The 25,718-nt window shown below is 48.5% G+C and overlaps 1 protein-coding gene across 3 annotated transcripts in view; it reads left to right on the forward strand.

The window, feature by feature from the left end:
• The window catches only part of ELMOD3 (ELMO domain containing 3), a 33,244-nt gene extending 9,805 nt beyond the window's left edge, over positions 1-23,439 (forward strand). Inside the window, exons 6-14 of one of the 3 annotated variants that reach the window (XM_043468698.1) lie at positions 2,156-2,224; positions 3,167-3,258; positions 4,536-4,622; positions 4,837-4,960; positions 5,187-5,309; positions 10,253-10,383; positions 21,609-21,685; positions 21,966-22,093; positions 22,567-23,439. In XM_043468698.1, coding sequence (XP_043324633.1) covers positions 2,156-2,224; positions 3,167-3,258; positions 4,536-4,622; positions 4,837-4,960; positions 5,187-5,309; positions 10,253-10,383; positions 21,609-21,685; positions 21,966-22,093; positions 22,567-22,769 — 1,034 coding nt within the window. In that variant the 3' untranslated portion in view covers positions 22,770-23,439. The remainder of the gene's footprint in view (positions 1-2,155; positions 2,225-3,166; positions 3,259-4,535; positions 4,623-4,836; positions 4,961-5,186; positions 5,310-10,252; positions 10,384-21,608; positions 21,686-21,965; positions 22,094-22,566) is intronic. The other 2 variants (XM_043468700.1, XM_043468699.1) reach the window with 2 other exon arrangements.
• Positions 23,440-25,718: the final 2,279 nt, after the last annotated feature.

A 25,718-nucleotide genomic window follows, 5' to 3' on the forward strand; every position in this document is an offset into this window, starting at 1 on the left:
TTTTTTTCCAGACTGCACTCAGCTAATTTAAATTAATAGGCTGAGTAAATCAGCAGTGCCATTTACTATGTGAATAAAGAGGAAAGGGCTTAAGTAAAGGAGGTAATTGACAAAAGGAAAAATGATAAAGAGCCATACTAACGTGAACTGGTTTTGTCTTCCTGGAGGTTTGGGTTTTGGCTCCACGCTTTTCTGTTCGTGTGGGGAAAGCAGTATTTATGTCAGGATTGTGTGCAGAGGTGGGAGTCGTCTCCCTGAGTCCTAAAGGAACTGGGAAAGGAGCAATATGCTCTTACATGGGTTGGGTGTTTGTCTCTAGTTCGGGCACCAGATTGAAGTTACCCCTTGAGACCATGTGCTTCCTCTTGATTGCATTGCTATCACAGTAAACTCCTACACCCTTGCCCATGAGGTTCCTACTCCTGGTTCACAACCTTTGACCAATTTGTTTATAGGCAAGGATGAATGGGGTAAAAGATTAATTGCATTGTGATGATCTGAAGGTTAACAAGTCAGTGAGGCTGGATGTAGATAAGGGGTGAAGGGTGGGGGAGCTCTTATCATCCTGATAAACTTCCATGGCAGCCATTCCACTCTTCTTGTTCAACCCCTTTGTCCTTGTAGCTCCCAAGGGTCCAGCGTGCTGGACATAAGTCTTTATTTTCCTCATTGTCCCAGGTCGAATATCCCATGTTCTGTTGAAGTTACCTAGTTTGGAAGCCCTGTTGTACCATCTGCTACCCTGGGCAAGGACTGGCAAGGTTGAATGTCCTAGAGTCCAGATCCATCTCATCTGCTACCAACATCTACAGTCCTGCTAGACCTGAGTCCACAACTGGGTCAGCCATGCTAGCTGAGATGTATTGAGCAAGTGACCTTGGGCCACATGCTCCCCTAGACTCTGTTCTCATAGTAATCTCAAGAATGATTACAGATGGTTGAGTAACTTGCCTGAAGAAGCACAGCTCGTGAGGGAGCTAAAAAGTTCACAAGCCATTTGGCTCTGCAGGGTTCTTTTGCTGTGGTCCCCTCCTGCTCCCCAGCAGCCTCCTCATCCTCATTATCCATTAGTGTTTTGAGTTTGGGGTAGGTTTTTCTTTAATTTTGCAAGTGTGTATTAGTCGCTCAGTCATGTCTGACTCTACGCCCCATGCACTGTAGCCCAGCAGATTCCTCTATCCATAGGATTCTCCAGGTAAGAATACTGGAGTGGGTTGCCATTCCCTTCTTCAGGGGATCTTCCCAACCCAGGGATCAAACCCAGGTCTGCTGCATTGCAGGTAGATTCTTTGCCGTCTGATCCACTAGGGAAGCCCTTTTGCAAGTGTACTTCCAGAACAGTTCACTGTCACAGAAAGTCCTCAGCCCTGGTTGCAAGGCAGAAGGGAGCTGTCCTAACTTGCTTACACTATGCAGGTTGGAAGGCTCACCAGTTTGGTTTGAACAGAAGCCTCCCCATCCTCCCCACTGTTTGCCTGTGTCCTCTTTAGTAAAGGGCTGTGCAGTGATTATAGAGAGCCTGTCCTGCTGCTGTTTTTCTCTTCTGTCCCCCCTCCTTTCATTGTGCTTTTCATTCACTCATCAAACATTCATTATGAGGACTTCCCTGGTGGTCTAGTGGTTAGGACTCCATACTTCCACTGCAAGGGGCACAGGTTTGATCCCAGGTACTTGGGGAACTAAGATCCTGCATGCCAGGTGGCGTGGCCAAAAACAAACAAAAGCAGCAACAAAAACATTCATGGTGCACCCACTGAACCCCAAGAACCCCACCCTCCTGTAGCTCCCGGTGCAGCAGGCAGGACAGTTAGAACACTGTGACAAGAACGGAGTGTCGGGGACTCTCATGGTGCTGCTCCTAGAAGCAGATTCCTGAGGCTGAAGAAGGTGCCAGGGGAGGGTGGTGCTGGAGTTGGCTGCAGGCTGAGATGGAGCTGCGCCAGGAGGGGCTGGAGCTGAAGGTGGGTTGGGGTTTCATTGTGAGAATTACAAAGAATCCATAGAGGGTTCCGTGCAGTGGGCTGGCATCAGGTCTGGCCTTTTTGAAAGCTCACTTTGGCAACTGTCTGGCAAGACAGGCAGATAAAGCCAGGCACTATGACAGTGATCCAGACATACCTAGATCTCAGGGTGTGTCCTTCTCTCACTATTGCAGTTGTGAGTACAGAAGTCCTTCAAGCCCAAGAAGAATGGGAAGCTGTGGACAGCATCCACCCAGAGACAGGTAAGTAGAGGAATGGCACCCTCTCCACACAGCCGGCTGCTGCTAAGGGCACTCTCCACCCACGAGGCTGATGCTCTGTTTGGGATTAGGAGACAGAATTCCCGATTGTTCTCATTTTTGATATGTGACATAGAATGAAACCTCTTTTCCCAATTCAAAGGTGATGCCCTCCAACCTCCGGAGGAAAGGGAGATGAATGCCACAGGGTCTGAGAGAGGACGAGGAGGACCATGGTCAGGGTCAGCTTCTGCAGGGTGATGAGGTCAGGCAGAGGATGGAGGTGGGCAGCCAGGACCCCTGCATCAGGTTGAGCAGGTTGTTCACTGTACAAGGAAATCTCTGGAGATGGAGGTTGAGGCCATATGCTGGAAGGCTCTGAGGGCTATGTCAGAACTGTGTCTCGTTCCTTTTGGGAGGTTTGGATGGAGCTGTGGGAGGGGAGAACTGAGACCTAAATCTAACCTGAGCCCCACTTGAGCACCTGCCGAGATGTTACAGGGGCTCTATCAGCCATCACCTGAATTGCTGGTTGATGAGTTAATTCCCTGGAACAAAGGCCGGAGGAGAGATCATTCAACCCCAGGGCGTGAGAAGGGGCGAAGTAGAAACCGGGAAAGGCCCCTAGACAGACCTGTCGCGTGCTTCTGTGTGGGTACCTTCTCCAGGCAGTGACGCACCCCACTCAGGGATGAGTGGACTTGGGGGCTCCTACACATCAGCTCCTACTTTGCAGGGCTCGGCCTGGCCCACCTCCACCCAGCCAGCTCTGAAAGGGAGTCCGCCCTGTGAACAACACAGCCCCCTGACACTGGGTTGGTTGTCGCTGTAGGTGTCTGACACTGGTGCTGGGCTTAGAGGTGACAACCAGAAGGCCCTTGGTACATGTTTGCTGATAGAGTGGCTCCTGTCACAAGTCCTGGAGTGTCTTCCCTTTTGCCACAGGGAGCCGGGCCAGCATGGACCAGCCTGGGCAGCTCATCTCCTTCAGTGAGGCCCTGCAGCATTTCCAGACAGTGGACCTCTCCTCCTTCAAGGTATGACACCGCGGGGGGTGGGGTGATGGGGTCCTGAGCAAAGCGCTTTCTTCCCCGAAGCCAGGTTTCTACCCCATCAGTATAGGCCATGGGAAGATCCCCTGGAGAAGGGCATGGCAACCCACTCTAGCATTCTTGCCTGGAGAATCCACATGGACAGAGAGCCTAGCAGACTACAGTCCATGGTGTTGCAAAGAGTTGGACACGACTGAGCGACTAAGCTCAGGACAGGGCACTGGGCAGGCAAGAGGGAAGCTTCCAGTCGAGGGCTCTGTCCCAACTGAGAAATCCGAGGGTACAGGATCACAAGTGGCCAAGGACCCACGTGTCGTGCGGTCTCAGGGACTGTGTCTCCGGAGCTCTAGCGGTCCTGTCTTATGGGGGTCCGTGGAGCTGCTCCCCACTCTCCCGTCCTAGGGATGGGGGTGGGGGGGTCCTGGAATCAGATGCTAAAGTCCCTCGAGGAAGCAGGGTGGCCTGCAGAGAGCTGAGTGATTCATGGCTAATACAGGAAAATTTTCCATATCCTAGAGGAACTAGAAGTTCTTTGGGAATTTAAAAAATATGTGGGGTTGGAAAAAGAGTGCTAAGGAAATGAAAAGCTGGCAGACATCTTGAGTGCCTAGTGGTAAGTTTAGAGGACTCTGAATTCAAATCTTCAACCTAAAGCCTGGCTCGAGGAGAGAGGCTGAAGATAGGAATCAGACTGATCCCAGAGAGCCAGAAGCTGCTGAAATCAGAGTATCCTAAGCCCTGCAGCAGTGGCTCTGAACACAGAGGCGTCAGCAGGAGCTGATGTAGCCAGAAGGCACCAGCTACCCCTCAGGGGTATCCAGCTCCAAGAAAGTGCCCTAGACTCCCCTTCTCACCTACTGTCTTATCCTGGAAGTTGAGAGGGCCGTTAGACTGTATGTCTTTTACAGAGAGAGACAAACACAGACATACAAAGGGTGGAAGCAGCCCTGCTGGGAGACTTGTCCTGGCGTCTGTCTGTCTGTCTGTCTATCAGATGCCAGTCCCCATAGCCAATGCCCTCTAGCTTCCTTGGAAGTCAGTGACAGAGCCATTTCTGGAAAAGCCCAGAGGCTAAATACAGACTGATAGAGGCTGATACAGGCTAAATAGAGGCCGATTAGATCTGGGCTTAGGAACATCTCTTTCTGCTTACAAAGAACCTGAGAGCAGGAAGAACCTGTTCCTGGAGATTTATTTTTTATTTTTATTTTTTTTAATCTTTATTGAATTTGTTACAATATTGCTTCTGTTTTATGTTTCAGTTTTTTGGCTTGGAGGCATCTGGGATCTTAGCTCACCATTTAGGGATCAAACACCCCAACCAGGACCCACACCCCCTGCAATGGAAGGTGAAGTTCTAACCACTGGACTGCCAGGGAAGTCCCCTGGAGATTTATTAATAGCAGATGCTTCATAGCTTCTGCCCTGTTTCCCTGCCTCAGAGGCCAGCCAGTTAGTTGGGAACCATTTGTTTCTGTAAGACCAGTCCTGTACTGAGCCTCCTGGTAAGTTCACGAGAGCAAATGAACTCAGCACTGCCCACTCTTGTACCTTTCTCCCCAGAAAAGAATCCAGCCCACCATCCGAAGGACCGGGCTCGCTGCCCTCCGGCACTGCCTCTTCGGGCCTCCGAAGCTCCACCAGGGCCTCCGTGAAGAAAGGGACTTGGTCTTGACCATTGCTCAGTGTGAGTGCATGGCCATAAGGCAGGTGCTGCGTGAGCAGTCAGACAGAGAGAACGGTTTGTCCATCCTGTGGCTGAGACTAAACCGAGGCTCTTGCATTAACCACGTTGTGGGGAGGGCCAGGTGTGGGCGTCCAGGCTGGGTCTGTCTTGGCTGTGCGTTCTCTGGGAAGCACTCCGTTCTCCCCTGAGGGCCAATCCAGCAGAGCATGTTTGTGTTTTGGGGCAGGTGGCCTGGATAGCCAAGACCCCATGCATGGCCGAGTCCTCCAGACCATCTATAAGAAGCTGACTGGCTCCAAGTTTGACTGTGCCCTCCATGGAGACCACTGGGAAGATCTGGGCTTTCAGGGTAAGAGAGAGAAATGGTTCATCTTCTCCCTGACTCCTTATTCCAAGACTAGCGTGAGAACCCAGATAGTCCTCTTCCTGTTATGCCAGCACCATTAAATGGAATATCTGGGGCAAAGCATTCCAGGAAGAGGGGACAGCAAATGCAAAGGCCCTGAGGCCTTCTGAGAAGTAGCAGTGGCTGAAGTGGACAAGAATAGTTCACTCGCGGCCTAAACATTTACTGTAAGTGGAATGGAAAGCATGGGAGCTATATGAATTAGAATCCAGTGTTGTTGGGTTTTTTAAAATTAATTAATTAATTTGGTTGCTCAGGTTCCACGCAGCACGTGGAATCTTCATTTTTCCTTGTAGCACACAGGAACTTTTAGCTGTGGTATGTGGAATCTTGTTCCCTGACCAGGGTTCCAAGCCAGGCCCCCTCCATTGGGAACTTGGAGTCTTAGCCACTGGACCCCCAGGGAAGTCCTCTAGTGTTTTCTTTTTGTTCTTTTCTTTTTTTTTTCCATTTACTTTTATTAGTTTGTTCTTTTCTTTTAGTGTTGATGAAAATTGTGTTTTACATTATTTCACTTTTTGAGTGAAACGAAATTATTTCACCTGTTTTTGAATTGTCCGTTTTTTTCTAAACCATATATAAAATTACATTTGTATAAAACAGGAAAAGATCTTGATTTGAAAAGGAAATTTTTGTGCTCAAAATTTATTGGTGCTCTGTTGGTATTGACGGTGTGTTTAAGTCCCTTTACCCTCCCTCGTCTATAATATAATTGACTTGTACATGGAGAATCACATCAGTGTTACGATTTTTCTTTCAACCATTAATTTAAATAACTCAAGAGGAGAAGGAAATTCTGTTGTATTTACCCATATGTTTACTCTATCCCTTATTATTTCTTCCTTTCTGATCTTCTAAGATTCCTTCTTTTTTCACTTCCCTTCTGTTTCAGGAACTTCCTTCAGCCATTTTCTAAAGTAGGTCAGCCAGCATAAATCCTCTTAGCTTTCCTTCATCTAAAAATGTCTCGATTTCCCCTTTACTCCTGAAGGATAATTTCTCTGAATGTAGAATTCCAGGTTAACAGATCTTTTCTTTCATCCCTTGAAAATAAATAGGCTGCTTCCTTTTGGCTTCCATAGTTTCTGATGAGAATTCTGCTGGCACTTGAATTATTGCTTCTTGGTAGATGAGGAGTGGTTTCTCTCTCTACTTTCAAGGTCTTTTTTGCTTACTTTTTTCTTTTGTTTGTAGGAGTTTGACTATGATATGTCTTAGTGAAGATTTCTTTGGGTTTATCCTATTAGGGTTTTGCTCAATTTCTTGAATCTGTAGGTTTATGTCTTTTGGCAAATTTGATAAATTATCAGCCATTATTACTTTGAGTACTTTTTTCAGCCCTTCTCTTTCTCCTGTCTTGTATAATTCTAACCACACATATGCTAGATCTTCTGTTACTGTTCCTCTTAGTCCCAGAGGCGCTGTCCGTTTTAAGGGGATGTCTGTATAGCCCAGAGGTCTCCAAGGCTCTGCTCATTCTGTTTTGTTTTTTCTCTCTGTTGTTCAGAGTGGACTGTTTATATTGTTCCATCTTCAAGTTCACTGGTTCCTTCCTCTGTTGTCTCTATTCAGCTGTTGAGCCCACCCAGTGAGTTTTTAATTTTAGTTATTATATTTTTCAGTCCTAAAGTTTCTGTTTGGTTCTTTACATCTGATATTTCTTTACTGAGACCTTTATCAAAGGCATTTGTAGGTTTCTGTTGTTGTTGCAGAAAATTACCACAAATTTAGTGGCTTAAAACAATACAGGGGACTTCCCTGGCAGCTCAGCAGTTAAGGCTCTGTGCTTCCAACGCAGGGGCCACAGATTCAGTTCCTGGGTGGGAACCTCAGGTCCCACATGTTGTGCAGTACATCCCCAAAAGAAAAAAGACCCACAGATTTACCACCTTCTAGTTCTGTAGTTGAGAAGTCTGACGCAGTCTCTGCAGCGAGATCAAGGTCACCACATGGCTGTATTCCTTTTTAGACTCTCCAGGAGAAAATCTATTTCCTTGCCTTTTCCACCTTCTAGAGGCCTCCCACATTCCTCTTCCTTCAAAGCCAGGAACACAGCATCTCTCAGAGCTGAATCTGTCTTCACATCCCTCTTTCTGATGCTGTGTTTATACCTCCCTGTCACAAGTTTAGGGGTTCTTCTGACCACATTCCGTTCAGTTCAGTCGTTCGTTGTGTCCGACTCTCTGTGACCCCATGAACAACAGCACGCCAGGCCTCCCTGTTCATCACCAACTCCCGGAGTTTACCCAAACTCATGTCCACTGAGTCAATGATGCCATCCAACCATCTCATCCTTTGTTGTCCCCTTCTCCTCCTGCCCTCAATCTTTCCCAGCATCAGGATCTTTTCAAATGAGTCAGCCCTTCACATCAGATGGCCAAAGTATTGGAGTTTCAGCTTCAACATCAGTCCTTCCAATGAACACCCAAAACTGATCTCCTTTAGGATGGACTGGTTGGATCTCCTTGCAGCCCAAGGGACTCTCAAGAGTCTTCTCCAACACCACAGTTCAAAAGCATCAATTCTTCGGTGCTCAGCTTTCTTTATAGTCCAATTCTCACATCCATACATGACCACTGGAAAAACCATAACCTTGACTAGATGGACCTTTGTTGACAAAGTAATGTCTCTGCTTTTTAATATGCTGTCTAGGTTGGTCATAACTTTCCTTCCAAGGAGTAAGTGTCTTTTAATTTCATGGTTGCAATCACCATCTGCAGTGATTTTGGAGCCCAGAAAAATAAAGTCAGCCACTGTTTCCACTGTTTCCCCATCTATTTCCCATGAAGTGATGGGACCATGGGATGCCATGATTTTAGTTTTCTGAATGTTAAGCTTTAAGCCAACTTTTTCACTCTCCTCTTTCATGTTCATCAAGAAGCTCTTCAGTTCTTCTTCACTTTCTGTCATAAGCATGGTGTCATCTGCATATCTGAGGTTATTGTTATTTCTCCTGGCAGTCTTGATTCTAGCTTGTGCTTCTTCCAGCCCAGTATTTGTCATGATGTACTCTGCATATAAGTTAAATAAGCAGGGTGACAATATACAGCCTTGATGTACTCCTTTTCCTATTTGGAACCAGTCTGTTGTTCCATGTCCAGTTCTAACTGTTGCTTCCTGACCTGCATACAGTTTTCTCAAGAGGCAAGTCAGGTGATCTGGTATTCCCATCACTTTCAGAATTTCCACAGTTTATTGTGATCCACACAGTCAAAGGCTTTGGCAGAGTCAATAAAGCAGAAATAGATGTTTTTCTGGAACTCTCTTGCTTTTTCAATGACCCAGCAGATGTTGGCAATTTGATCTCTGGTTCCTTTGCCTTTTCTAAAACAGTTTGAACGTCTGGAAGTTCATGGTTCACGTATTGCTGAAGCCTGGCTCGGAGAATTTTGAGCATTACTTTACTAGCCTCCCTGGTAGCTCAGCTGGTCAAGAATCTGCCTGCAATGTAGGAGACCCCATTCGACTCCTGGGTTGGGAAGATCCACTGGAGAAGGGATAGGCATCCCACTCCTGTATTCTTGGGCTTCCCTGGTGGCTCAGCTGGTAAAGAATCCATCCTCAATGTAGGAGACCTGGAATCGATCACAGGCTTTGGGAAGATCCCCTGGAGAAGGGAACAGCTACCCACGCCAGTGTTCTGTGGACTGTATAGTCCATGGAGTCCTAAAGAGTTGGACATGACTGACTACCTTGGGCCCAGCCAAATAGCGAGGGTAGTCTCCCTATCCTGATTGGCAGCCTTCATTCTGACTGTAATCTTGATTCCCCCTTGCTGTGCAAGCCTTTTATTTTGTATTGGGGCATAGCCAATTAACAATGTTGTGATAGTTTCAGAAGAACAGCAAAGGGACTTAGCCATACGTATACACGTATTCATTCTCCCCCAAACTCCTCTCCCATCCAGGCTGCCATATAACATTGAGCAGAGTTCCCTGTAATATACAGTAAGTCCTGGTTGGTTATCCATTTTAAATATAGCAGTGTGTACATGACCATCCCAAACTCTATCCCTTCCCTCATCCTTCCCCCAGCAATGTTGCTATTAATTGTCTTTTGTCATTCAAGTTGAGATTTTCCTAGTTCCTGGTGTAATAAGTGATTTTTTAATTTTGTCCTAGACATTTGGGGTAGTATATAATGACACTGTGGATCTTCTTTAAATCTTCTATTGTAGCAGGCCTCCTCTGACACTGGGCAGTGGGGGAAAGGTGATGTCACCTCATTATTGCCAGGTGGGGATAGAAATCCACGTATCCCACTGAGCCTCCGCTAATACCACTGGCTGGGAGGGGCAGGGGTGCCTCATTGCTGTTCGCATGTCACCTCCCCTGACATCCCATAGAGACTGGTGGGCTCCTTAGCACCAGGGAAGGATAAAAGCCCCTTCCCTGCATCTCTGACTGCCCTGGCAGAGCTGAGGGCCACCTCATTGCAGTCAGTCAGAGGAAGTCTAGATTCACCACCTGGGCAGTGATCAAGGTCATTGACTCAGGGAGCAGGGATTTCATTGTTGTTGTTCAGTCACTAAATTGTGTCCCAAGTCTTTGGGACACAAAGCCTGTAGCACACCAGACTTCCCTGTCCTTCACTATCTCCCAGGTTTGCCCAAGTTCATGTCCACTGAGTCAGTGATGCCATCCAACCATCTTATCCTCTGTCATCCCAGAGTTCTCCTTTTATCTTCAGTCTTTACCAACATCAGGGTCTTTTCCATTGAGGTGACTCTTTGCATCAGGTGCCCAAAATACTGGAACTTCAGCTTCAGCATCAGTCCTTCCAATGAATATTCAGGGTTGATTTCCTTTAGGATTGTCTTGTTTGATCTCCTTGCTGTACAAGGGTTTCATTAAACTCCCTCAGTTTTCCCTTGGTTTCTGTTTTAGGAACAAATCCAGCCACAGACCTCAGAGGAGCAGGCTTCCTTGCCCTCCTGCATCTCCTGTACCTGGTGATGGACTCAAAGACTTTGCTGATGGCCCGGGAGATTCTCCGCCTGTCTCGTCATCATATCCAGGTGGGGCTTTGGTGAGAAGCCAGCAGAGAAGGCTGCAGGGCTAGGACGTGGGCGCAGGGCTCTCCTGAGTAGTGGGGACAGCTTCGTGGGTAGATCTCCAATTGCTGAGGGCCCTCAGGAGAACTAAGGCAAACAGGCATGGGCACCCCCATTTCCCTGACCTGGCTGGAACCTGAGCTCCACACTCATTAGTGTATGTCTCAAGCTAGTGCCTCAACTGCTCAGAGCCTTGGTTTCTTCATCCGTAGAGAGGAGATCATGGAAACTTCAGCTGTGTAGCTGGGGATGTTAAATGAGGTAATGTACACAAGCACGGGACACAGCCCTGGCATCAGTGTTTCAGCGTACTGCCCTCCTGACACCGGCATGTTCTCCTGACCCTGGGGGAGGGGGCATTCGGCCTTTACGTGCCCAGAGGAGAGGCTTTGCCTCCTAGGGCCGGGTGACACACATGGGCTTACTGAAAGCTCAGAAGTGGCTCCTGTAGCCCTCAGGTTCTGTCCAGGCCTCTCTTCAGGGTTTTCCCCTGTAGTGAAGATGGTAGTCCCTTGATTTTAAACAACAAACTTGACCTGTTCCCTGCCATTCGTCTATCCCAGATTCATGGGGCCTGGAATTCATTCATTTACTGAACAGATATTTATTCAGCATTCCCTGTGCTAGTTATTGTTCTTGGTGCTTGGGATGCATCAATGAGATCTGTCTAGCTGGGAGGACAAGACAGTAAGTCTAATACATAAATAAATAATAGGGTGTATGTTAAGTGCTAAATAGGCAAGGTTGGGAGAATATGGGTGGATTACAGTGGTTTTTTGGCTGCATTGAGTTCGCATTGCAGCATGGGGACTTTTTCTAGTTGTGGCGCAGCCTCAGTAGTTGCAGCTTACAGGCTCTCTAGTTGCAGCACTTGGGCTTTGTTGCCCTGCGGCATGTGGGACCTTAGTTCCCCAACCAGGGGTCAAACCCACTTCCATCCCCTGCACTGGAGGCAGATTCTTAACCATTGGACCACCAGGGAAGTCCTGGGATTACAGTTTTCATGGGGTATTAGGGTAGCTCTCATGAGAGGGTGAGACTTAAACCATGCCTTGAAGTTTGGGGCATGGATGTTAGCCAAGCTGGTGTTTAGAGGAAGAACATTCCATGCAAAGGAAGCATCGCGAGCCAAGGTTCCAGAAAGGAGTGTGTCTCATGGGAAGGGATGGCAGGAGGCCAGCTAGAGCAGAAGGAGCAGGGAGGGCAGTGGGAAGGAGGTGATGGGGTAACAGGGACCAGGTGGTGTCGCACCTGATAGACTGTGATGAGGACATTCACTTTTACTCTGAGTCAAATGAGGGTTTTGAACAGCCTGGAGTGATAGGGTCCAACTTACATTCTTGAATGCATCCTACCAGCCCGTGGGTTGAGAGTGGTCTCCCGTGAGGACTTTCACAATCAAGCTAGAGGTGATGGTGGTTTGGTCCAGAATATTTTTCAGAGGAGGTAGGACGTGATCAGATCCTGGGTATAGAACCTTGAGTGTATGGGCTGTGGAGAATACAGCCAGCATAGTTTTTGAATGGATTGCATGCAAGTGTAAGAAAAAGAGAGTGGTGCTTTTTAGCCTGAGCAGCTGCAAACCCAGAGTGGCAACCAACTGAAATGGAAAAGAGCAAGTGTGGGGCGGGGGTTCCATTTGCCATATGAGTTTTAGATTGAGGTTATGCATTTTGGGCAAGAACCCTACGGAAGTGACAGCCCTCACGTCGGGAGCACCCATGCCACTGGTGAGGTTAACCTGGAGCACACGGTTAAGGTGGTACCAGCCAGGTCTCTCCTCTGTAAAGTCACTATTTTTCCCTTTGTAAATAATCACTCTTGGGGGAATATACTTTGAACATGAACATGTTAGTCGCTCAGTTGTGTCCAACTCTTTGCAACTCCATGGACCATATCCCACCAGGCTCCTCTGTCCATGGGATTCTCCAGGCAAGAGTACTGGAGTGGGTAGAAGATCCCTTCTCCAAGGGATCTTCCCAACCCAGGGATTGAACCTGGGTCTTCTGCATTGCAGGCGGATTCTTTACCATTTGAGCCACCATAATTAATCACTGTCTTGGAGGATGATACCTTGAAACTATATAAATATCCTGTTTTTCCTCAGACTTGGTTCTAATGGTGATTTTCTGTTTCCCTCATCCCCCTTACGTTTGTTAGTTGGAATTCTTCTATAAGAAAGAAGTATCTGTGCTATGTATTTATTCAGGTACTTTTTATATCAGATATTTATTTTATCTATAGGTTATAATCCACTACTCTCATTATGTATTATGCATTTGGTTGCTCAAATTGCTCCAGCCATGTCCACTTTAAGAGCTCTTTCAGGTTGGTACCTGTGCCCTTTGAACATGCCCTGTCCCTTTTTGAGCACTTTTCTACTTTCTAGATCTGAGAAGACACCCTCAGCTCATGTTTTATTTTCCCTGTGTGATTCCCAGCCCTGAAACCAAACACTTCTCCGCGAGCTTTTGTTCTTTAGTTGGAGAATGGTATCTGAAAACCAAGATCTGAATGCTGGTGTTCCCACTGCCATTACGATCTCCCTGCTTCTAGGCCCTCTCAGCAGCCAGAGCTTAGGAGATGTGTATGTGTCACTGATTCCCTCAACTCTAATAGGAATGGTCTCCAGGGGTAAGTGGACCCGCCCAGCCGCCAGCGCACTTCACAGAGAACAGGAAGTAGGGTGTAATAAGAGAGGAGCTGAGAATGAGTAACTAAAGGTAAGACTTGCAGCATATTCATCAGATCACTGTGTCTCAGAGCCTGGGCAGGCCAGCCTGTGCTGCAAGAAGAGACAGCTCCAATAACCATGTTGCTGGTCATTATCACTTAATTCTCAGAACCTCAGCTTCTTCCTTTGTAACATGAGAGAATAATTCCAACCCTATAGATTTATGCTGAGTTGGAGAAAAACTGTATAAAGTGCTAAGCACATTAGTCACTCAAGGAGTATGTTAGTTATCATAGTAACTTTTGATTTCCATGAGTAAAAATACATTTTTACATACATCTTATGGATAATATAAACATATGTAATACATAATCGTGTTTTCAGAATTGTATCTGTACTTGCATGAGCGTGCACAGACACACACACAACATCATACACATATATATACAGCCATTGTAAAGTAAAGTAGATTCTTTTGAATCTAAAACTTCCTGTGTGTGTTTAGTCACTCAGTTGTATCTGACTCTTTGTGGCCTCATGGACTGTAGCCTGCCAGGCTCCTCTGTCCATGGGATTCTCTAGGCAAGAATACTAGAGTGGTTTGCCATTTCCTCCTGCAGGGGATCTTCCTGACCCAGGGATCAAACCCTTGTCTCTTATGTCTCCTGCATTGGCAGATGGGTTCTTTACCACTAGCGCCACCTGGACTACAAAAACAAATAATCACACAGTTCCTATCACGTGGGCAGTTTTCTCATTTCTGATGTTCACTGAATATCTCTATTATCTTTTGAGGAAAAAACACTCATTACATCTGATGACTTCACATTTGCCTGTCTCTTCCAGGAGACACTGGAGGAGGCAAGAGGGCACTTCATGAGGATCTGGTTCTGAGATAGATCAGGACCCACAAGTTGAGAATGTGGGTGTGTTCAGTGGTCTTCACGATGCAGGGAGGTAATGTCTGGGTCAAGTTTAAGAACCAGATCAGTTAGCTTATGAAACAGTGCAATCTCCTGCAGCAACGCTGCTTCATCATAAGAGTCCCAGAACTTCCCTGGTGGTCCGGTGGTTAAGAATCTGGCTGCCAATGCAGGAGACATGGGTTTAATTCCTGGCCTGGAAAGATTCCCATAAGCCACGGAGCAACTAAGCACTGCAACTGCTAAAGCCCGAGCTCTCGAGCCCGTGCTCCACAGCAAGAGAAGCCACCACAATGAGAGGCCTGTGCACCGCAACTAGAGAGCAGCCCCTGCTCACCACATCTAGAGAAAGCTCGTGCCCAGCAGCGAAGACCCAGTGCAGCCAAAAATAAAAAATAATTAGAAAAAGTGTCCCGAAGGTTGAGGGGTAGCTTAGCAATCATGGGCTAGCCTCTGGTTGTAGAGGCAGTGGAGACCCAGAGAGGGAAGACGGCTTGCCCAGGGTCCCACAGTTCATGAGTATGTCCTAGAAATCATCTCGGAGCTCAATACCTCCCTTCTGGTGGGGTATTAAGGCTCTCTTGTAAGACCTTCCTGTAGAAACGGAAGCCAGGGTAGAGGGTTATTGCCAGTTCAGCATCCCTCGTTTGTTTTCAAGGACAGGCTTGACTGAGGTGAAGGGGGCAGGTCCCTGGATATCCCAGGGAAGAACACGCCAGGCTGAGGGAAGAGCAAGACGAGAGGGGAGCCCTGGGTACGGGGCCATCTGGGTACAGACCAGCCTGACCACTTTGACTAACCTGTTCGTCATCCCTTTGCCCACTGGCCTTTGTGTAATTTATAGTGAATTTATATTTACTCCACAATATGCATGCCAGACAATAAAAGGAACAGCAGCTTAAAATAATAAGAGGGGCAGGTGTAGGTGTCAGGAATCTAGATCCTAGTTCCACCTGTGGTATGAATACTTAGCTGTGATATGAGGCAAGTCAGCTATGGGCTTCCTGGGTGGCACTAGTGGTAAGGAACCCGCCTGCCAATGTAGGAGATGTAAGAGACTCGGGTCCAATCGCTTGGTCTGGAAGATCTGCTAGAGGAGGGCATGGCACCCCACTCCAGTATTCTTGCCCGGAGAATCCCATGGACAGAGGAGCCTAACAGGCTACAGTCCATAAGGCCACACAGAGTCAGACACGACTGAACGACTTAGCACGAATGCACTTACCCTCTCTGGGTATCAGTTTGCCCTTTTATGAAATAAGAGATTTGGCCTAAATGATCCTAAGGTCCCTTCCACCTTTATAGTTCTTTGAACTCTTAAGTCCTTCAGTGTCTTTTTTTTTTTCCTTCTTTTTTTTTTCTTCAGTGTCTTAAAACTTCACTTCAGGCCCTTATGAATCTTGAAAATACAGTTTTCCAGGAGGCACGTAGGCAGCCACAGTAGCAGCTCAGGGACACAGCCCTGCCAGCAGCCAGTCCTAACTTTGGACTGACTTTTGATACACCTTTGACTGCCAAGAGTAAAGGAAACCAGAGGCCTAATTCAGAGGCTGAAACAACAGCTGGTAAATATTTGGGGGGAAAGAAAGTGCATTAGTTTAAGGGCTCGACATTCAATTTTAGAACTTACCCTAAGGCCAAATACAGTCAGCCACAAGGTGGTGCTAGTAGGAAATAACCTGCCTGCTGATACAGGAGACTTTTTTTTTTTTTTAATATTTTATGTATTCTTTAATTGGCTGCATGGGGTCTTAGTTGTGGCATGCAAACTCTTAGTTGAGGCATGTGGGATCTAGCTCCCTGACCAAGAATCAAAGTTGGGTCCCCTGTGTTGGGAGTGCAGAGTCTTAACCACTGGGCCACCAGGGAAATCCCAATACAGACTTAAGAGATGTGGGTTCAATCCCTAGGTCAGGAAGATTCCCCTGGAGGGGGAAATGGCAACCCACTCCAGTGTTCTTGCCTGGAGAATCCCATGGACAGAGGAGCCTGACAGGCTACAGTCCATAGAGTCACAAAGATTGGACATGACTGAAGCAACCAAGCGCAGAATAGTTCCCTCAGGAGAGAGCTGAGGCCTCAGTGATACATCCTGCTAAAGAGGAATTGGCCAGACATTACAGATGCTGGGGGACCCTGGACTCCATGGAAGCATGTGATCCATGCTGTCCTGAGGAGGGGAGTGCTACAGTTCAGATGGCGAGATGCAGGCTACATTGGGCTGATTGCTGGCAGGCAGAGAAGCAGCTTACCACAATAGTTACTCACAGTCAACAACTGGTATCATCTTCCATGCCATTCCCACCTGTTATTTTATTCTATCAACATGATGAGCCTGCCAAGAGGTTGGCAGAAATGATCCTTGGAAATCTTCATTTCCCAGTGAAGGAACATGAGAATCAGAGGGATGAAATGTGTCTACACAAAGTTGGACAGCTAGGAAGTGGTGAAGCTGGCGTGCGGACCCCCGTCTCCTGACAGCTCACCTAGCAGTGTGCTCCTTACAGTGGGGATCTTGGCCAGCAGCCCACCTGACAGTCACCTGGGGGAATGCAGGTGCCCAGGCCCCTCCCTCCACGGAACTACTGAACTGGAATCTCCAGGGGGTGGGGCTGTGTTGGCAGCTGCCCACAAAAATAACCAACCGATCTGGATTTGGTCTTCCTGCTTCAGGGTTCAAAGGTGAGGCATGAAGAGAAATGAAATTTCAAATGAAGACTCAGACGTGTCCAGGTCTGATTCCCTCTGCTGTTCTTTTAGTCAGTTCCCAAAACACCACCTCAGTGTAATGTTTTAGCTCAAAGCCTCACCTTTCAGGTCCAAGGGAACTGCTGAAGGAAAGGAGATATTTTGCTCCGAATTCCAGTTTTTCATGGCTTTTTTAGTAAGTAAGTTTTTATAAGAATGTTCCCCAGGGAATTCCCTGCTGGTCCAGTGGTTAGGACTAGTGCTTTCACTCTGGGGGTGGGGGTGGGGGTGGGGGCTGTGTTCAAACCCTAGTCGGGGAACTAAGGTCCCACAAGCCACACAACCAGAAAAAAAAAAAAGATATTGTATAAAATAAAGTACTTTGGAAAAAAAAAGAATGTTCCCAAGAGTGAATGAATGCTAAGTTCAGATCCTGTGTTAATTATGTTACTACATTTTTAGACTGAAGGAAATCAAGGGAAGTCATGATATTACACAAGTATTGTGATAATTAAGTAGTCAATACCTGAATGTACAGATGCACTGCTGCTGACCTCAGCTATGGATAATTATGAGCATCTGTTAGCACCTCCTCAGGCCAGCACTGCGCTTAGCATTTTGCCCATGTGATCTAAATGACTCCTCAGAGCAGCTCTGCGAGGCAGGTTGTGGGCTAGTAGAAAATGTAGCCTGTGGATCATAAACACTGTCTCAGAGAGTTTGTGTAATGGTTAACAAATTGACTCCACCCAGCATGGCCCTTGTGTCGGGGTCCCCAGGACTACTGCCAGGTTCATCGGTTCACTGAGAGGACTCTCAGGATTTGGCCTATAGTTGTTCTCTCAGCTGTGATTAACTGCAGCAAAAGCAACATCAGCAGAGGGAAGAAGTGTGTGGACAAAATCCATCGGACACCAGACACAGGCTTCCAGGAGCTTCCTCTCCCCGTGGAGGCACATGAGATGCATGGAATTCCAGCAGCATCACATTGGCCAACACATGGATTGTTGCCAGCTAGGGTCTGAAAGGTTGTTGCTGAACCGTGAAAAACGCTGGGATTCTTGGCCTCCAAAGGAGAGGAATTCAATCCGGGGCCAGTGACGAGGCTCGATCGCTCAGAGCTTTTGTGTAGTAAAGTTTTATTAAAGTATAAAAGAGAGAGAAAGTTTCTGACATAGACATCAGAAGGGGGCAGAAAGAGTGCCCCTCTGCTAGCCTTTAGCAGTATGTTATGTACCTATCAGCAAGCTGTTAATTAGAGAAAGGAGATGTCTCAAAACTTAGAGTGGCACCAGGCCCCTCACCCACAACATGCATTTTGCGATAACACTGGCACAAGGAGAGTCATCCCGGGCCATAAAACAATTGACATGAATCTTGAAGAAAGGCAGATTTCCAGGTAAATATATAGTTTAATTAACATAGATTAGGAGAACAATGGCATACTGGTTTGTTGAACCCTTATGGGTTCTGAGTCTTAAGCGGGAACCGACCTGAAGAAAGACAGTCTAGGGTAAATATACAGTTCATTAACATAGCTTAAGAAAAACATTTCCATAAGAAAAATGCATTTGTTAGCTCAAGGTTTGAGAAAAGTTAAGTTCAGGTGGAACCAGGTGTGGTCATGGCAACACAGAATTTTAATAGAAACCTTTTAATTTTGTATAGAGAAGGGGAAAAAAATCTGACACTTGTAGTTTGTTTCCTCCTGCTGCTTAAGAGATAAAAAAAAAGTCTGACAGTTGCTGCCTATTTCCTCCATTTGGAGACCTGTGGCCTTCCTGCCTGTTACCCTCTCAGGTCCTCACTAGTGATTCAATATCTGAGGTTTCTACTGGGGGCTGGTCATGCAGGCACCATCTGTGTGTGTGTGTGTGTGTGTGCGCATGCGCGCCATCTGTGTGTGTGTGTGTGTGTGTGTGTGTGTGTTAAGTTGCTTGAGTCATGTTCGACTCTTTGTGACCCCATGAACGATAGCCATCTGTGTGTGTGTGCCTGTGTGTGTATGTGTGTTAAGTTGCTTGAGTCATGTTTGACTCTTTGTGACCCCATGAACGATAGCCATCTGTGTGTGTGTGTGTGTGTGTGTGTGTTAAGTTGCTTGAGTCATGTCTGACTCTTTGTGACCCCATGAACGATAGCCATCTGTGTGTGTGTGCCTGTGTGTGTACTTGAGTCATGTTTGACTCTTTGTGACCCCATGAACGATAGCCATCTGTGTGTGTGTGTGTGTGTGTGTGTGTTAAGTTGCTTGAGTCATGTCTGACTCTTTGTGACCCCGTGAACAATAGCCCACCAGGCTCCTCTGTCCATGGGATACTCTAAGCAAGAATGCTGGAGTGGGTAGCCATTTTCTCCTCCAGGGGATCTTTCCAACCCAGGGATCAAACCTGCATCGTTTATGTCTCCTGTACTGGCAGTGGGTTCTTTACCCCTAGCACCACCTGGGAAGCCCACCATCTGTGTCACATGTACCAGAATTCCAGAATCGGATGGAAAGCAGGTGTTCAGCATACACCATATGGATTGCACAAACAGATTAGGTACAGTGAGTCAGCCTGCGGGAGTGGTGGGAACCTTCTCAAAATCCAGGTTCCCAGATGCCAGTCTTCGAAGCATGCCTTTGTAAGGAGGGCAGCCACAGGTCTGCTTTGTTCACTATTTTCTGCACAGCGCTCAAGGTATTTCGGTTTTTCTTTTAATTTATTTATTTTTGGCTGTGCTGGGTCTTCATAGCCATGAGCGCTTTTCTCTAGTTGGGGCAAGTAGGGCCTACTCTCTAGTGGCAGTGTGCAGGCTTCTTGCTGTCGGCCTTCCCTGGTGGATCAGATGGTGAAGAATCCGCCTGCAATATAGGAGACCCAGGTTCGATCCCTGGGTCAGGAAGATCCTCTGGAGAAAGAAATGGTAATCCACTCCAGTATTGCTGCTTGGAGAATCCATGAACAGCAGAGCCTGGTGGGCTATAGTCTATGGAGTCGCAGAGTAGGACACCAGTGAGTGGCTAAGCACACACACTCTTGTGGAGCGTGGGCTCTGGGCACACAGGCTTCAGTAGTTGTGGCTTCCAGGCTCTAGAATGCAGCCTTAGTATTTGTGGTGCTCAGGCTTAGTTGCTATGGAGCATGTGGGATCTTCCCAGATCAGGGATGGAACCCATGTCCCCATGTCTTCCCCCAGGAAGACCCCTGCATTGGCTGGCAGATTCTTGTACCACTAAGCCTTCGGGGAAGCCCCAGCACTCAGTGTTTATTTCCTTTTTGGTTTCGAGAGAAGAGAGAGCCAAGTCTCATGGAGTTTCGGTGGCCTTCCTGAGGACACACAGCTCACAGGTGGCCGGGCCAAGATCTGGAATCCAGGTGTCATGGAAGCCCCTGAGAAAGATCCTTGTGGAACCAGATGACCCTCTCCAGTTCAATGTGTCCACCAGAACTTTCTGCAGTGAAGGAAATATTCTGTCTGCACTGTCCAGTGTAGCAGCTCCTAAACACGTGTGGCTGTTGAGCACTTGAAATATGGCTACTTTGACTAAGGAGTTGAATTTTTAATTTTACTTAATTTTAAATTAATTAACATTTCAGGAGCTTCATGTGGTTATTTGCTGTTGTACTGGACAGCACAGTTCTACATCATAATGTAACAGATTTTCTTTTGGGGGGTAGCAGATGGAATATGTAGATTTTGGTTCTTGTTCTAAACTAAGGGACACACTGGTCTACGTGTTGCTCTCAGCCAACATCCTTGTGTGGGTACTGTGGCGGAAACTAACATATAATATTTGCAAATCCTCTGGGAAAAGCCCCTTTTCATTTGGTTGGGTTTTTGTTGTTAAAGAATAGGAAAGGGGCTTCCCTGGTGTCTCAGTGGTAAAGAATCTGCCGGCCAGTGCAAGAGATGCAGGTTCGATCCCTGGTCCAGGAAGATCCTGTATGCTGTGCAGCAGCTAAGCCTGTGCTCTAGAGCCCGGGAGCTGTAACAGCTGAGCCCATGTGCTGCAACTACTGAAGCCCGCATGCCTAGAGCTTCATGCTCTTCAATAAGAGAAGCCACTGTAATGAGAAGCCCATGCACTGCAACTAGAGAGTAGCCCCCACATGCTCTAACTAGAGAAAAGCCCACACAGCAATGAAGACCCAAAAATAAAGCAAAGCCAAAAATAAATAAATTTATTTTTTTTTTAAATCTTTTATAAAAGAATAGGAAGTGGCCACTGTAAAACTACAGCATTCATGTGAACCCCACAGGGAATTCCGAGGCCCTTTTTGGTGAAGCACCCTGGTGGACCCCGGCTGCCCCTCTCAGGAGTGTGACCTGCATAGCCCGTTCTCAGGCCTCTGTGTTACCAAGAGTTGGGGTGCACCCCAAGTCAAGGCTGACTCTCTGCCTACTTGTACTTTCTCTGTCAGCTTTTGGGTAAAGAGCTTATGAGCAGTGAAATAACCGGAAGCCTACAGAAGGGAGAAGAGATTTTAAGAACCTACTGAATTGGTTAGATAACTGCACCTCACCCATCCTGTGTCCATCCAACCCCAGGGGGTGATGTGGTCCACAGGCAGCACACAGGATGGGTCTGATGAAGGCCAAGGAGAGCTGGGGGGTGGGATGCTGAAGAGGCTGAGAACTAGCACAGAGGTTTGTGCACCAGCTTTGGAGTGCATTGACCTCAGTAGGAATCCTGGTTCTGTGCCTTACGAAAGTTACTTAAGGTCATTAGGCCTCAGTTTCCTTATCTGTAAAATGGGAATATTATGGTGAAAATTAAGTGTAAGCATCAATAATGCTGGCTGCTTGCCTCTGGCTGTGATTGTTGTCATCTCCCGAGGGCCAGTCTAGATTATAGGCAACGGGAAGCACAGAAGGTGAGAGCCTGGAATGCCACTGACCTGGTACCCCATCCATTCTAGCAATTCCCCTTCTGTTTGATGTCTGTGAATATCACGCGTATCGCCATCCAGGCCTTAAGGGAGGAGTGTCTCTCCAGGTGAGTCCTCATGCTGCTCACTGCCCTGGCTGTCAGAGCCTGGTTCCCTCACCCCACCACCTCATCCCCCCACCATCTTATCCCCCCAGCTCTCTTCCAAACCTTCTGGCTCCAGGAGACCTGGACAGACTACCCCTGCACCAGCCTCCCAACCCCTCCCTCCTCCTCACCCTGACCTCAGATGTGAAGGCTGCCCTGGGAAGGGTCCCCTGGGGGACAGGGTGTAGGCGCGCCCAGGTGTCTGTCCACTGCTGAGTGGGTGCCCATCCTCATCCTGCAGGGAGTGTAACCGGCAGCAGAAAGTGATCCCCGTGGTGAACAGCTTCTATGCCGCCACCTTCCTCCGCCTGGCGCACGTCTGGAGGACACAGCACAAGACCATCTCAGACTCGGGCTTTGTCCTCAAGGGTGCGCTCGCTCTTCTGGGGGTGCCTAGCTCCTGCACTCCTAGAGTCCCTGGGTTCAGGGACCCCAGGGTGGTTGCTCAGCTGGTTTTGGCCGGCTTCCCTTCCCCCCACCCCCCATTCACACCCTCTCAAGTTTCAGCTTCCCCACGTCTCCATCATCCCAAGTTTCCATCACCCCACCTTGGGAGCCTGCCGCTCTCCTCCCTTTCTGGCCAGACAACTCTGGTGACCATATTTTCTGAATCAAAAGCTGGGCCCAACTTTTGGCTCAGTTAGACTGACTATTCAAAATTGAGATTGTCCCGGACAGGGTAGAGTGTGTGGCCCCTGTGCACGAGTCTGGTGTCTTGGTTCTCCTCTCTGGTGAGCTCTCCATCTTAGAAGACTCCTTTCCCCTTCTCTCCAGAGCCTCTGGGTGGTGCATCCCAGAGCTCCCTCCCTCAGCCTTCTGTTTCCCAATCCTCTCTGTTCCAGATTTGGAGGCGTCGGCCAAGAAGAGCCCCAAACGGCTGCTCAAAACCCTGGAGATCTACTTGGCTGGAGTGTCAAAGGGACAGGCCTCCCTGTTGGGGACACAGAAGTGCTCTGGGCCACAGGCCCCTCACTCCAAGGATCTCACTTTCACGGGCGTGTGTGACCTGTCATCACACTCGTCCGAAGGCACGTGGCTGATCTGACCAACCCCGGTGGCCACCGGCCAGGAAGCCTTGGAGGGGCTTTCAGAGGGCGGACCCTAGCTGGGCCTCGCCCCTTCCGGTCCTAGCCCAAGGAATGTAGGACGCCCCTGGGCCTGGTGGGTGGAGCCAGGGGCCCTCACCTGCTTGAGACATCAGGAGCCATTAGATTAGACTCACTCTCTGGAGCCCTGTTTTCAGGGCGAGGAGAGCTTTGCTTTATTACTAGTTGGGCGACAGCTTCCATAGTCGGATTCCAGGTAATATCAGTGACAGCGAATGGATCATCAGGAGGGAGACCCCATATGCATGTTCCACACAGTCCTCCATCAAAGATGCTCCCAAGTAGAAGCGCCAGTGGGTCTTTCAGGCCCTGGAGTCCACAGGACAGGGACCAGACGGGGGCTGAGTAGTTAGAATGTGAAGGGAGAGGGTAGTCGCAGCAGCCGCCAACAGGGGGCGGTGTGAGCTAAGAGTGCATGCTTTTTCTGGTCTGGCGCTCACCCCACCCTCATCTCTCCCCATCCCTCCTCCCACTGTTCGTGATAGGGAACCAGGCCGCAGCTGGGCTCCCCTCATGTCCCATCAGGGCTGGTTTTCTGGCGTGGTTGAAGGAAGGAGGAAATTCACACACCAGCAGTTTTTGAATAAAATAATTCTTCTAGGTTTAGGATCTCAAGTGTTTTCCTTCCAGACACATTTTGCACCATCTTGTGGCCGTTATCCCAGGGTCCCCCGTGACAGCCAGGCACTCGCCAGCTGACAGCCTGGTTGTTGTTGGCACTGGTCACAGACCCCGGGAGAGAAGGCTACTGTGCCCTGGCCACACTCCTGCCTAGCTCACAGGCCATCCAGCCTCATCCGGCTGCACTTACAGACCCAGAGACCCTGCACACTGTAGCCACTGGCCGAGGTGGCCCTGGCTGTTCTTAAGTGTGGCTGTTATGAGGTATCCACACAGGGTTTTTCCCACATTTGCTTCTGGGGAAGCTATTGGTCACTCTTCACTCGCAAAGGGGCCTCCAGGGCTTTGGAGCTAGGGAACAGGGGCCAGGCGAGAGCCCCACCTGGCTTCTCTCCTATCCTCTGACCTCCCTCAAGTAGAGTCATGGAAGATAGCTGTCCAGCCCCCGCGGGCATCTCCAAGTCTGATGGGTACAGGGGGACCCATCACAAAGGTGAAGATGACAGACGGCCACCCAAGCATGGAAGGAACCCGTCAGCAGGATGCCTCAAGGGTAGGGCTGGTAACGGATCTGCTGTTTGCTGTTTGTCTTTGCCTGACCTGAACTAATCCTGTGCCCTCCTGCTTCGTCCTGACCAGCAGAGATGGCAGCAGAGAGATTACTGGGCCTGGTGGGCTTAGAGTGTAACCCTCCCCCCACACCAACCCAACTTTGGAGTGTCAAGTTTAGTGATTCCTGCAGATTCCATTCCCTTGCTCTGAGACCTGGAGGCCACCTCAACAGACCTTGACCATTAGTGCTCAGCCCCTGGCACGGCAGGGACCAGCCCAAGAGAGCCTCTGGCTGGAGGGGAGGCCAGTGGCCCCTGCAGAAGCCTATTCTGTGTTACTGCCAGTGGGATGCTCTCCATACAGTTTAGGACCTGGAGACATTAGCAATAACTGTCCAGGGATTAAGCTGCGATTCTGCGGATGGGCAGAATTCTATGGTTGTGGAGGGATGCCTAAACCCTCTGAAAATAGATAACAAAAATCTTAAATCTGTGCATTTTTCTTGGGAAAAACCTTCCAAGGCTTTTCATGAGAGACCCAAAATGCTTTACAATGCTAAAAATTTCAGTTTCCAGGGGAAACATCCCTCTTTCCCCTTTGAAAATTCACCCCTGGCGCATGCTCTTTGCATAGGCTATCCAGGGATGGCCGGGGTGTCTCTGTGTGGAGAGAAAGTTGGAGAACAAGGGGGATATGCAAAGAGCTGATTTTTCTGTGCTTCTCAGCACAAAACCACTGAGATGAAATTGATCAGAATTTCTGTTTGGAATAGACTTCCCTGGTGGCTCAGATGGTAAAGAATCTGCCTGCAATACAGGAGTCCCGGGTTGGATCTCTGGGTCAAGTAGATTCCGTGGAGAAGGAAATGGCAACCCACTCCAGTATTCTAGCTTGGAGAATTCTATGGGCAGAGGAACCTGGTGGACTGCAGTCCATGGGGTCCCAAAGAGTCGGACACTTTGAGTGACTAACACTACACTACTACCACTGTTTTTCAGATGGAAGATCCAGTGTGTCAGGGCTTTAAAGCCATACAGCTCTGAGGGCCTGGAGTGACCGTGGGTCAGGATGGCCGCAGCCCTGCCAAGCCTCTAGGACTCTGGTTTGTCCAGTCCAGGCTTACCCAGCTCCCACCTCGCTCCTGCCCCCAGGTCACACCCCAGGGCGGGACTTTTGGGGTTACTCCATTCTCCCTCTATTTAGCTCCCTAGTTTCTCTGCTATTCCAGTCACCACCCCAGTACACAAGAGGATGAACTAGGGAAACTTCCCTGGTAGTCTAGTGGTTAAGACTGCAGACTTCCATTGCAAGGGGTGGGTGTGGGTTCGATCCCTGGTCAGAGAACTAAGATCCCACATGCTGTGCAGCATAGCCAAAAAAAAAAAAAAACTAGGACCTGGATGAGGAAAAGCAACTTGCCCAGGCTCAAAGAGAGGCAGGTGAGAACCCGAACCCACAACCCTCCTGACATTAGTCTGGTGCTTTTCCCATGACCCCCCGTGGCCCTGAGCCCATGCCGTGTACTGGAGGACATGACGAGCTGACCTCCTGCATGGATGTGAAGAGTTATGCTCTTGCTCGGTGAACATACATCATTTGGAAGCTGCCTGGCAACGGTTCACTGGAGCACCTGAGGAAATTCCAGCTTGGATGGAGGCACATGCCCGCTGCACAACCTGCCCCCAGTCGGGAATGTGAGACTGAACTGAACCTCA

Source organism: Cervus canadensis, chromosome 5, assembly GCF_019320065.1.
Source record: "Cervus canadensis isolate Bull #8, Minnesota chromosome 5, ASM1932006v1, whole genome shotgun sequence".
Classification (NCBI taxonomy): domain Eukaryota; kingdom Metazoa; phylum Chordata; class Mammalia; order Artiodactyla; family Cervidae; genus Cervus; species Cervus canadensis.